Genomic DNA, 13,948 nt, shown 5'->3' with positions numbered 1-13,948 from the left:
CCTGCACAAGCGATACCATACCACTATAACCATACAGAATCTCTTGAATCACTAGAACACATACATTTGCTTTCCTACAGGAGGAAAAGGAAAGCCAAAGGAGGCAAAGGGAAGGCCAAATCCAATGGTCGTGTCCAACATAAAGGCAAGGGTGACCAAGTCATATCAAAGACCCAGAGCAAAACCATTCACCCAATCAGCCATTCTAGCCAATCAGAGGATGTTCCTCAGCTATCCAAAGATTGCAAAGTCTGTGTACCAGCCACTGATGCAGAAACAGATGCAAAGTCAAAGGCCAAAGATAGAGGTATGTTCTGATCAGCACAGTTAATGCTTATCAGTGGCCTCACACTGAACAAGTAAATCATTGCTTACTCCAGTGGTTTCCAGACTGGGGGGCACAACCCCTAGGGGTTATTAAAATGGGGCTTGGCAAGGCTAAGGGAAAGTGTACAGTCAGCAGATTGTTATGCAAAAGAAACCTCTTCAGGGTGATACAATACCCCACTGTATAATTATCCAACTTATTATGGAGCTACTTGCCACATAAGTAAATAATTAAACACAAAATATTAATTTGACAGTTTAAACAGTGTTATCGTTGTATAGTGTGCAATAACAGACCACTAGATGGCACGATTGAAGAATCATAATTGAGTATTGCAGGGAGCCATGTAAAAAATATAATGAATGATGCTTGGTTATAATTATGCATAAGCATTGGACAAGTTTGTGAAAGGACTGCTAGTGCCAGATAAATGTAAATCAGATGATGAATCTACTTCATATTCACAAATACCAAACAACATGTCTAGAACCCATTATAATCAGTGATGCTGTCTACTGGATGCGACTGACACGACACAACAAATCCCAGACAGTGAACAATGGTGGGTAATGAAGAGACACCACAGTGTGTTGCGTGCGTCAAAATATTAACTTCTGACAATATGAAGTCATACAAGTTGACACCACTTAGAGACTTCACATCACGGACACAAAGAGAAACCTGTTGATGTTGAGAAGCTGTAGTACTGTTTTAATTATGTTTTAAATAAATCCTTTAGAATTTTGCAATCAAGGTTATGTCTGAGAGTGTCTTTATGTGGGTGCATCTATATTTATCAAATAATCCTGAAAAAAAGTTTCCTCAAAAACATGAAGCAGCACAACTGTTTTCAACATTGAGAATAATCAGAAATGTTTCTTAAAGCAGATAATCAGCATATTAGAATGATTTCTGAAGGATCATGTGACACCAAAGACTGGAGTAATGATGCTGAAAGTCCAGCTTTGCCACCACAGGAATAAATTATATGTGAAAACATATAAAATAAAATAAAATACATTATAATATTTAACATTTTTAATATATAAAACCAGCCTTGGTGAGCATAAGAGACTTTCAGAAACAACAAATTTTACACAAAAGGGGTGGAGGGGGCTTGAAAATATTTTTCTCTACAAAAAGGGGGCGTGGCAGAAAAAGTTTGGGAACCACTGGCTTACTCCATACTCAATCTGTTTAAATTCAACATGTATTGCAGAAAGCCAGTCTGGCACATCCTTTCCTGACCATTCCCAAAAAGAGATGGGATTATCTGAATCTGCTGCTCACTTGGAGTCCAAATCTCCCCCTCCTCATCTTAGAGACTTAGATTTCAATCTTCTGCAGTCAGGAAAGCTAAAATTAACAGGTAAATGTTCTTGCTTAGTGGTTACAAAATATTTGATTTTCCCTTAACATTAAGCTTTTTCTTATGTAGGTACTATGGATCGACTGGGACGAGCATTGGTTTTCACAGAAAGTCACCTCCCAGAGGATGGCTGGAACACAGATGAAATGATCAAAGTGTTGTCCTGCTATTACACCATCACCAGGTCTGTTATTTAACCCATTTGACAGAGACCATCACAACTGTCATAACAACTACACACATATTACATGCATTGTTTTTTTTTTTTGAAAAACAAGCATATTGAGTGAGCTAAAGTTAGAGTTAGAGTTGGCCAGGGTTTTGGTAAAACCCCAGTGCTTCACTGAGTTTTAGACTGGAGGGCACTATCTCATGACCTTTTACTGTGCTTGGCTAATGTGCGTACTATGCTGTGCTTTTTTTTTTTTTTTAATAACAGACCTATGGCCAAAGAGAAGGGTCTTACCGTGATAGTGGACAGCAGAAAGTCTGCCCCGTCTGAACTCTGTCTCTCTGCACTGAAGCTCTTCAAGGTGAGTCAGTGCACTGACTGTTTGTGATCCAGCTGGCACTTTATATTGATTCTAAATCTGTTTTTTTCTGAGTGTTTGTGTCGGCTTGTGTTTAACAGGAACAGACAGCAACAGGCCTTGACTCGATTCTTATCCTAACAGAGGAACAAGAAGAATTGACCCAACTGGGTCTGGATGGAATAGAGGTTCATGTTTATACACGGAGTTAAATTTGTATCAATCAATTTGAGCTAACACAAAATAGGGAATGGTAGGGAAGGATCTTTCTAATCACTTACACTTGTGATCAACAGCTATGTGACAAACATAAGACAGATTGAGGAGCAAGGAGGAGCAGCTATTGGTAGCTAAAACCCCCTACAAGGAAGAAAATGAAGAAGGGCTAGTTATAAAAAAGTAATTTGTGATGTGGAACTGATATTAACAGTCTCCCTTAGTTACTGTTGCAAATTCTGCTTAACTTTCCTATTAGTGCTTGTTTGGATTGTATCTGGATTATCAGTGCATTTATATCTGCCAAAAATATCTATTTGCTAAAAGGCTGTGTCATGGATGGCTACATCCAAAATGTGAAATCCATCAGCACCTCAAACATAAGATTATATTATATTTGTGTCACAGAGACCATCTCAGACATAGAAAGCAAAGATTTCGTAGTTACAACAGTTGGTAGCACTTTTTTTTCTTCTTTCAGCTCCTCCACATCCCAAGGGAGTTCGTTCAGTTCCTGTGGGAAAAATTTATGTTCAGTCTAGCGCTCAAGCATTTGACTAGATAATAAAACTCATTATCTATTTTACTCTCTCAGGTGCATTCAGTACGAGGTACGGGCATCCTTCAGCAGTTTGTGGACAAGCAGCAGTTGCCCAGAGAAATGGGTGGAGACTTTAACCACTCACATGATGACTGGCTCACTTTCAGACTGGTAAGAAATTACTTGGCAAGTCGTCTTGTGTTGCCAGATATCTGGCATGGTTCACATTACATCTTATTCTGACTATCCAGCTAGTGGATGTCTAGTTTACTTGCTACTAAAAGTCTTAAATTAATGTATTTCAAGAATTTTGCGCCAGTTACCTGACAAACTTTGACAAATCCAGTGTTAGTTCTTCTCAAAAGTGCTTACTGTATCGTCCTGGTGTCTTGTAAATACTACTTTGTTTCTAATGTTTACAAATACTAGTACGGACTGCTACACATGACTGATGGAAATTGCATAGAACGCCTTATAAAACTTTCAAGACCATCAGATCTGAAGTCATAGTTTATATAATGAATGTGATATACTTCATTTAAAAAAATACTACTGCACTACTAACCATAATCCTGCGGCAAGATTCACCACCGGAGAAGTTATGGAAATAAGAATCACAGAAATATTTTAGTGACTTTTTCAGGCTAGGAGAAACTAGCTAGGTAACATTAGAGTTTAGCGTCAACCCTGGTCCAACACACAAAGAAATGAATGGTAAAAATTCTCCCAGAGCAAATATGCAGAAAAAATAGAGACCGTAATTTATGCAGTTTTATGTAACCTGCCCATTAACATAAAAAAGTTTTTTTTTAAAATGGATATCTGTGTGTGTGTGTGTGTGTGTAAACTTAGCACTTTGGATAAATATATTTTGAATCTTTAAGTTAAGTTATACTCTTAAAAAGCACCAATAACCGTAAATCTAAATGTTTTAATAATTACCACAAGCCTGACCCAACATCTGCAGTAGATTAACATGCTCTTCCTAATGCTCTACACAGAGTTTGGAGCAGTTGACTGAGTGCTGTGAGTGCGCCCTCACCCTGCTGGGAGACGCACTGCAGTCTATGGACACAGAACCACTACCTGACAGTATTAAGGTTAAGCAGCATTTGTTGCCAATATGATTTGCTGTCTACTTAAAGTGTATTTCAATACTTAATTGTTTGTGTAATATTTGTTATGCAACAATTATGCAGACACGGACAGATTAGTTATTAGACTGTTTCTAATAACTAATTCTATTCACCTTTAGAATGTTCCCTGCAGCGCCGACAAACACAAACAGTTAATGACAAGTATTCTCACTGACCAGCGGCTGACAGAGCTGCAGCAGGGGGGTGGGGCTTGGCTGGCAGGTCTGGCCAATGGGACGTCAGGGTTGGCACAGAAATCACCAGACTGCAAGTATGTATAGAATAGAGAAGAATAAATAATAATACTGTAAAATTAGTTCACATTTAAATTAGTTTCACTTAAATTTAATCTGTAGTGGACATTTAAAGTTGTTTGTTTAAAATCTGGTATGTTGCTGACGTAATTCTGCTTTTTGCTTTTAGGGCTGCTTTAGCAGTGACCTCTAACCTATATGACAGTGTGGATGATGCGCTTCACCGGCTGGTGCGTGTGTCCAATCAGAGGGGTCGTGACCTCGAAGCACTGGGGAGACTGGCTACACTTGTGGATAAACTGGACAAGGTACTGTATGTGTGAGGATAAAGAGAAGATTTGTCATCTGAATATTAATCAGGTAGTAGTTAGGAATTATTTTAGATAGACCATCAGACAGAAAGACATATATTACACCTGCTTTTATTTTTCAAGTAATCCTGAAGACCTTTAATAGCTTGTTAAAATGATGCAGTGAGATCCAGGCAGATGAGCAATGATTATGTCAGAGATCAAATTTTAGTAAGGAATAACAAATCGTATTAATTAAAATGTAAAAAAAAGTGAATCAAGTAAATATACAAATTTTAATAGCAAATAAGTTTCAAGATAAGATAGAAAAATGTATCTAAGCATTAATATCCAAAGTATAGTCTCTAAAAGATGAAGTTTGTGAAGATCAGAGAAAAGAAAAGCCCAAAAGAAGTAAGATATTTGCAGAATGCAAGGAGAGGAAGAAGGAAAAGAAGAAGCACAGAGTCTTCTGAAACTAAACATTTTATATGCTATGACTACATAACAGGAAGGGAAAGTACCTACTGAAGTTCTTTCTTTGTACTTATCTTGCAACCATTTAATGATGCAGGTCTTATTAGGTCCACCATGGTCCCTATAAGGCACACGGAATAACGTAATAAGCAATTGTGGTTTCAACACCTTTAAGACCTTTAAGAGAATATTGCAGATATTGCATTATCTCATGTCTGCAGACATATTTTGATACCAAGGTACATCACATAATCACTTTTGATGGAAAACATACCCCGGTCAACAGGATGAACCCCTCAATCTTACAGCACAGAAGAGACACAAAAGACTTGCATTTGAGAATAATCAAACATATCAGAGTACATGGTAGAATATATGTAAATGGTTAAAGAAATCAGTAACATGTAAAAGAATAATTATGTAACATAAGGAATATAATGATTAATGATGATTAGATGAATACATAGCTACCAATGGCTAGAATTCATGAAGAAAAGATACTTAATAAAAAAAAAAAAAATTGAATAATTTGAATAAATTCAAATATAAAAGATTTTGCATACACCATAAACTGTGTTTGATGAGTATTGTAGCTCAACTCTCAAGGCCCAGAGTTGAATTATGCAGTGTAGACATTTGCTGATTATAATGGGAACGTTCGAGAGAGTCCAGAACAATGAATTCACGCTGATCTGTGGAAACAAACAGTCACGTGAAACTGTGGAAACTTGCAGCTTTGTTGATTATAATGGGAGCTTTCCAGTTTTGACACATCGTGTCACTCACTTGCTTTGAATAACTGTTTTGTTTTTTTAAGCTTTTAGGAGAACCATGCTGACCATTTAGGTAGTGTGCTTTGAATGACTAATGCAATACCTTGTATAACAGCAATGAAGTCATTCAGAAGCGGCTTGTTTTGGATGTGTTCATAAAGAAAATTATAAGATTATAAGAAAAGAATAAATTATAGGAAGGAAAAGTTGACATGAAAATGAAAAGCACCATAAAAGTTTCATGCACTATATTTTTTATGCAGTCTGAACATGACAGTTGTTGTTTTTTCACTGAAAACATCCTCTCACCCTCTTGAAGGAGCTTTTATTTATACATTCAGTTATCATTTTTGCTTTAAAGTTTTTGTAATTTATATATATTTTTTTCATTTAGATACAATTTATTTTTTAGATGAATTAATTTTAGTACTTCTACTTCAACTTTTTTATTTCAGTTAGTTGCCAAGCCGATGCAAGTTTGCATTTTTCATCAAATATTTATATTTTATTTCAGTTAACAATAATAATAAAAAAAAAACAGTTTTAGTTAACAATAACAACACTGCAACCAGTAAATTTCTCATTTTCTGTTTAATGGAACAATGAAAGTAATGCAGCAAGAGGGTATGAGGACATTAGGGTAAATAATAAGTAAATAATGACAGAAATTTAATTTTTTTGTGAACTATTCCTTTCTTAATGGAAAAAAACCCCAACAATTACAAGTTTTCTCATAATGTTGCAGTCCTAATACATGTATTCCATTACAAATGATATTGACTCCTTGTTTCTTTCTCTCTCTCTGTGTGTGTGTGTTTGCTCCAGTGTGAGAGAGACATAGAGCACATACAGGAGCAGCTAGAGGACTATAAACACCCTCCTCTGTCTCTCAGCAGACTGTCACTCAAACAGCACAAGTTTAAGAGCTTCAGAGACACTGCTATGGTCAGTATGTTTGACAACTACAACTGAAATAGACTTTCATATATGATCTGAGATGCTTCTCATTTTCACACATTTGTTATTTGATCTAGCCTATTCCGCTCATGTGCACCTTAAAAAAAAACGATCAGCTAGGTTTGCATTTGTGTGTGTTTATAGGAGCTTCACAGTGAGACTCTGGTGTTGCTGGCAGAGGTGGAGAGCTGGTCTGAGCTGGATTGGTCTGGTCTCAGAACCGTGCTGGACAAACTCCCTCCAATAAGGGAAAGAGTGCGAGACATGTCTCACCTTCTGTCAGACTGCTGGACACAGCTGGACAACACACAACGACTGCTGTCTACACTTACTGAGGTAAAGCACAAACTAATACACACACACAGGGATCTCATATTAATCTAAACAGGAAACAATATTAAACTATTAACTGTTGTAAACTTGGAATTAAGCCTTTTCCCCGTTATTATTTGATTCACGGAACCGGACACCAGTTATCTTGCTTTATTCGTCAGCATAGGAGAGAAACTTGAGGAGATGTTGTATTCGTGCCAGGTCTATGTGTTCCCGATGTTTCTGTGCTGTAGTACAGTAAGATTGAGCTTATATACACCACTGAGCAACCTTCAACTTCCTTGTAAGGTAGAAAAACACGTTGCTTATAGTTAAAAATGGAACGTATACCTCATGCTTACACATGGTACAATCCACTTTCCATATTAAGAAACTATCTCTCAGTGTATACATTTGTGGTACATTTGCATCAGTTGAAAAACATTCCTTTCCTTGTAAAGAACATGCCAATTGTACACATTTAATGTATCATCATCATCATTGGAACATCTCTGCTCAGTGAATGTTGCATTGCACACATACCTCTTAGCAAAATATATAACTCTCCCAGCTCCCCTCCTTGTGTCTAAAATATGATCCTCAAACACATGTGTCCATGCAATCTATAGGCTAACTCATGCATTTTAAACTTAATAAGATAATACAACTGATTATGAATACTAATAAAGAATAAAAATACAGATACATAATATTACATAATGAAATTATATTAATAGATGAAATTTTAGTCTTCACTATTTGCCAATGGGGTAAGGGAAATAAACTCACTGTTGGCAATGAAAAAAAAATGAATGCATGGTCCAGCTCTTCTTATATGCAATTTTTAGTTTAAAGTTTTTAAACTAAACTACTCAACTTTAACCTTTAACCAAAATGTCATAACTGGCTCTTTTTTTGTTATGCAATTCCACATAATTTGTTTTTTTAATTGCAGTTGAACCAATTAATTAAGTAATTTAGACGCTTGCAATTTCTGCTTCATGCTAACTTAAATTCAAGTCTTATAACATTTATCTCACAGTAAATTATTATGTTAGTTAATCAGTAAAAATACTGATTAAAGGTGTGCGGTCACATTTATCATTGCTCTATGAAATTACGTGGGCAAAATCCAGGGATTTCAATAGGAATCTGCGCAATTAGCGTTTCGAGTGAGGGTGAAACATTATTGACAATGGACCTTTTTTGGCCGCAAAATATCACCTAAATTTCGTTAGTGTGACTGCACCTTAAGGAAATTATTGTTTTTTTTTTTGCAGTGTAGAAGCATTTACTTAGGTGCTCTCAATTTTTTGGATCCCACTGTATACCATTACTGCAATATATAATTATTTTTTGGCTTCCTACATTCCGTTCCTACATACATACACTTTTGCCAGTAATCATGACTACATCTCCATTCCTCCCCTGCAGGCATCTCAGTGGTGTGATGTGGTGTCGTCCTCCTCTCCTTCCTCTTCCTCGTCCTCTCCTCTCTCCTCTCTTCCTCCTATCCCTCCATCACGTTTCCAGGACGCTCGTGCTCTTGCACTGGAACTGGGTGGAGGGGCTTTGTTGGACCTCTGGTCTCAGACTCTGGAGCGCTATCAAAAAACACTGGCTCAGTTTAAGAGCCGAATCCTGCAGGCGGAAAGAGGTTCGTCTACAGCCCAGGGTCAGGAACAGGACTCCGGGGGACGAGGGAGGACTCCTGCCCCCAGCACCTCCAGCTTGGGGGATTTAGAGGGCGAAATCGAACCGGACTGGTGCCCTGGAGGAGAGGGGGGCATGCAGTCCTGGGGTTCACTGGCGTCTCTCTTCCGGCCACAAAACTGCTCAACACTCAAGATTGGAGAGGAGAAGAAGAAAGATGGGGTGAATCCAGGAGGGGGAAAGTTTCTGCAAAATCTGCTGCACCCAGCCAAAAAAAATGTTAGTGTTTTAGAATGACAGAGTTGCAGTCGTGTTCAACATCCAAAATAAACGTTTTTGCTACTCTTGTAAATGAAAGGTGAACTGAGAAAACCATCCAGAAAAACACCAAGCAACACCCTAACAGCTATCTAGAAACTCCCTAGCAACCACCAACCACTTAACAACACCCTATCAACTACATAGCAACACCCTGGGAACCATCCATAATGCTCTAACAACCTCCAGCAACACTATATCAACCACCAGGATCCCTAACAAGTGCATACCAACACCCTAGCAACTGGATACCAATGCCCTGGGATTCACCCAGAACACCCTAGCAACCATCAGAAATACCCTAGCAGCTGCATAGCAACTCACTAGAAACTCACTAGCAAACTGCACAGCAACGCTTTAGCTGCTGTATATAAACACCCTAGCAACTATCAAGCAGCTCTATAGTAACCACCAAGAATACACTAGAAACTGCCTAGCAACACCTTAGAAACTGCAAAGCAATGGCCTAGTACCTATTTAGCAACTCTGTGGAACCATCCAGAGCACCCTAACACCCACCTAGCAGCACCAAACCATCCAGAACACCCTAGCAATTGGGAACACCTTGCATAGGAACACCTTAACAATCACATACCAATGGACTAGGAAAACACTCTAGAAACTGCTCAGAAACACCATAGAAGCTGCATAGCAATGTCCTAGCAACCTGATAGCAACACCCTAGGAATCAAGAACACCTTTACAAAAAAATAGCAACAACCTAGCCACTACCCAAAACAAACTGCATACCAACACCTTGTTAGCAATAACTTTCCTTTGGAAACTCCCACAGCACCCTAGCAACCATCTAGAAACTGCTTAGCAACACCCTATAAACTGCATAGCAACTCCCTTGCAACCACATAACTAAACCTGGGAACCATCCAGAAAACCATAACAACCATATAGCACCACCCTAGCAACCACATAGAAACATTCTGGGAACCATTTAGAACACAGTAAAAATCATATAGCAATGCTCTTGCAAACCCCTAGAACCCCATAACAACGTCATAGCAGTACCCAAGCAACTGTACACCAATGCTCTGGGATCCCCCCCAAAACACCAAAAAACCATTTAGAACACCCAAACACACCTACAGCTAAGAAGAACACACTATAAACTGCTTAGCAACACCCTTGCAACTGCATAGCAACCCCATATAACATCAAGACATCTAGTTAGGACATGCACAGATTTAAACCATGTGTTATGTTGCAAATCTTTTTTTTTTTTGGCAGTTTTTACTTGCATTTTACTTTTGGCTGGTGCCAAATTTTTTTGTGTTTATTTAGGTAAATGAGATTTTATGTTAAAACAAATAATTACATGCAATTGTCCTGCTGTAGCCCACAGATGCACCACTCCCTCCCAAACCCCCTCGCAAGCGCCATCCCAGTTTTGACCTTCAGGCTCTGCTGGCCCCGCGCCGTTCAGCCGCCATGTCTAAACCTGCTGAGTCCACATCGGGTCAGTCTTCTCCGCTATCCTGGCTGGGCCGTCGGGCTGTGACAGATCCCATCCTCATGGCGGGAGTGACAGCAGCGGTTCCAGGATGGAGGGATCCTACTGGAGGAGGAGGAGTGCTCATAAGAGGAGTGGAGGTCAGCAGTAAAGAAGTGGCGGATCATACTGGCTTCACACGCCAACATGTGCTTCTCAGCCGCACTGAAAGAGAGACAGGAGTGGAGAGAGCAGGAGCAACCGCACAAAGGTGTGTTCATGGCAGGTTTCTCTTCAGAAATGTTTTCTCAAGCAACCACATAACAATGCCCTTGGATCTACACAGAGCAATCTAGCAGCTATTTAAAATTCCCAAGCAATCTCCCCTAGGAACCATCTAGAAATACCCTGGGAACCTCCCAGAGCACCCTAGCAGCCACCAAGTACACCCTGCAAACTGCATAGTAATGCACTAGCAAATGCATGCCAGCACTCTAGTAACTCCCTAGCAACCACTAAGAACACTCTAGAACCTGCCTAGCTTCACACTGGCAACTGTATAGCAATGCATTAGCAACCCCAAATACAGTTGTGGTCAGAATTAATGGCACCCCTGGTAAATATGATAGAAAATGGCTGTAAAAAATAAATCTGCATTGCTTTTGATCTTTCATTCAAAAAAATCGTAAAAATCGAACCTTTCATTGAAGTAAAAGAATTGAAAATGGGGGGTAAATCTTATTATAAAATAAATGGTTTTCTCCAAAAGACACTGGCCATAATTATTGGCTCCCTGTTATTAAATACTTTTTGCAACCTCCTTTTGCCAAGATAACAGATCTGAGTTTATTTCTATAATGCCTGATTAGTTTGGAGAATAACTGACAGGAGATCAGAGACCATTCCTCCATACAGAATCTCTCCAGATTCACAAGTTCATGTTGGTGCTTCTTCTGTTCAGTTCACCCCACTCATTTTCTATAGGGTTCAGTTTAGGGGACGGTCATGGCAGAAGCTTTATTTTGTGCTCAGTTACCCATTTTTGTGTTGATTTTGATGTTTGTTTTGGACCGTTGTCCTGATGGAAGATCCAACCACGGCCCATTATAAGATTTCTTGCAGAGGCAGTCAGGTTTTGATTATTTTATCTGTTGGTATTTGCTAGAATCCATATTACCATGTATCTGAACAAGATGTCCAGGACCTCCAGCAAATAAATAGGCCCATAACATATAAGATCCAGCAGTATATTTAACCGTAGGCATGGGGTACTTTTTATCCCTGTTTGCACCAAACACATCTGGTGGGTTTGCTGCCAAAAAGCCCTTTTTATGTTTCATCTGACCTAAGAATCCGGTCCCTTTTGACGTTCCAGTCGTGTCTGACAACTGAATATGCTGGAGTTTATTTTTGGAGGAGTGAGGAGGATTTTTCTTGAAACCCTCCCAAACAACATGTGGTGATGTAGGGGTTGTTTGATACAATTTTAGGCTTTCTGACCCCCAAGACTCAAGTAATCTCTGCAATTCTCCATCTGTGATCCTTGGAGAGTCTTTGGCCACTCAAACTTTCCTCCTCACCGTGCATTAAAGGGATACTTCACCTCTGGAAAGATGTTTGTGTATTTAAAATGGGTCATTTATGTAGTAGAAATGTGAAATTATTTTTGAATTTGGAGCCTTCTAGATTGAGAAAAGCCAGAAAATGTATTTTTGGCTTATGTGGATGAAAGACAACAACTCCCAGAATGCACTTGCTTCGCTGCTCTACGAGGCCACTCCCAAGCCACGCCTACCAGTAAGAGCGCACAGTTAAATAACAAGACTAGGCTACCGGTGAGTCTCCGTGACGAGTCTGCCCGGGATTTCGAGATCACCCAAAATGTCCGGGATTCGGCTTTTGCGTTCTACAGTCGCCATTCATTATGTTTACTGTGGCGAGCAGGACGAGACTGAGGGCTGCGGGAGAATGAGGCCGGTGGCATGATTACTGATGAGCGACAGAGGAACGGGAATTTTCTTAGCAATGTTAAAAAGCACATCAACCGATCACTTGTTTAGAGTTCATGTAAACTTAACATTCAGATTCACCATTCGGAATGAATTCAGTTAGATTGAAACAAAAGGTGTGCATGTAAACAATGAATGGCAACTGCAGAAAGCAAAAGCTGAATCCCGGACATTTTGGACGATCTCGACGGCCGGACATGTCCGGGAAAAAGAGGATGGTAACCACTACTACTCAGCTTTCTCCTACTACTCAGCTTTCTCCACAGAACAAGAGTCTGCTAGCTTAGCTTCCAAAGAAAGACGGCTGACACTGTGTGTACATTCTGTGAGTGAGATCCCACCTCCTATGGGTGGGTTGAAAACATGCGGGACAGCCCCTACTACTGGCTGTAGTCTTTAGCCTCTGGCAAAAAATCCTCCGATGACACAAAATGACGATTTTTGCGTCATCGGAGGATTTTTTCCTGACAAAAAATACATAAATCTCTCTCAGGGGGACATGAGGGAGGAAAGCACGGTAATTCGAAAACACTACGGGTTTTCTACTGATACAAAGCTTAATGATAAATCCTGAAGTATCCCTTAGACACACGTCCTCTTCCTGGCAGATTCGTAACATCTTTAGTTGATTGGAACTTCTTAATTATTGCCCTGATGGTCAAAATGGGGATTTTCAATTCTTTATCTATATTCTTACAGCCACTTTCTATTTTGTGATGCTCAACAATCTTTTGATGCACATCAGAACTATTTTCTTTGTTTTTACTCATTGTGATGGATGATTAAGGGAATTTGGCCTTTGTGTTTCCTCATATTTAAACTCCTGTGAAACAAGAAGTCATAGCTAGACAATTTTATGTTCCTAGTCACCCTGGTGTGCTAAATAAAGGTAAATATTAATGGGAATATACTTCAGAGATATTTTACTCGTAAAAAATTCTAGGGGTGCCAATAATTGTGGCCAACTTGTTTTGGAGAAAAACATTTATTTCATAATGTGATTTCCTCCCCACTTTCAATTCTTTTGAAAGGTTATATTTTTGTAAATTTTTTGAATGAAAGATCAAAAGGATAAACAATGCAGATTTATTTTTTACAGCCAATTTTGATCATATTTACCAGGGGTGCCATTAATTCTGACCACCACTTTATGAGTTTCTCTTCAAAATTCACCTGACCAAACTACTTTGTCAGAATTTTCCTTTAGGAGCTAAATAACATCTTAATTCCAGGGCTGTCAGTTTAATGCCTTCACTTTGTGTTATTATTTTGTGTTATTGCCCCTAAGGCCACAGACCTCACCAGACATCATAGTAACGTCCTAAATAATGTACCCTCCTA

The 13,948-nt window shown here is 39.0% G+C and overlaps 1 protein-coding gene across 1 annotated transcript in view; it reads left to right on the top strand.

Moving 5' to 3' along the window:
• arhgef40 (Rho guanine nucleotide exchange factor (GEF) 40) overlaps positions 1–13,948 on the top strand; it is a 49,091-nt gene that overhangs the window by 11,914 nt on the left and 23,229 nt on the right. The window contains 13 exon segments of the mRNA XM_084406105.1: positions 81–307; positions 1,548–1,697; positions 1,767–1,881; positions 2,137–2,230; positions 2,329–2,415; positions 3,039–3,155; positions 3,986–4,084; positions 4,240–4,391; positions 4,544–4,682; positions 6,740–6,859; positions 7,016–7,207; positions 8,618–9,115; positions 10,505–10,869. Coding sequence (XP_084262231.1) covers positions 81–307; positions 1,548–1,697; positions 1,767–1,881; positions 2,137–2,230; positions 2,329–2,415; positions 3,039–3,155; positions 3,986–4,084; positions 4,240–4,391; positions 4,544–4,682; positions 6,740–6,859; positions 7,016–7,207; positions 8,618–9,115; positions 10,505–10,869 — 2,355 coding nt within the window.

Source organism: Rutilus rutilus (assembly GCF_951802725.1).
Source record: "Rutilus rutilus genome assembly, chromosome: 3".
Taxonomy (NCBI): Eukaryota; Metazoa; Chordata; class Actinopteri; order Cypriniformes; family Leuciscidae; genus Rutilus; species Rutilus rutilus.
This window is presented reverse-complemented; position numbering and strand designations above follow the sequence as displayed.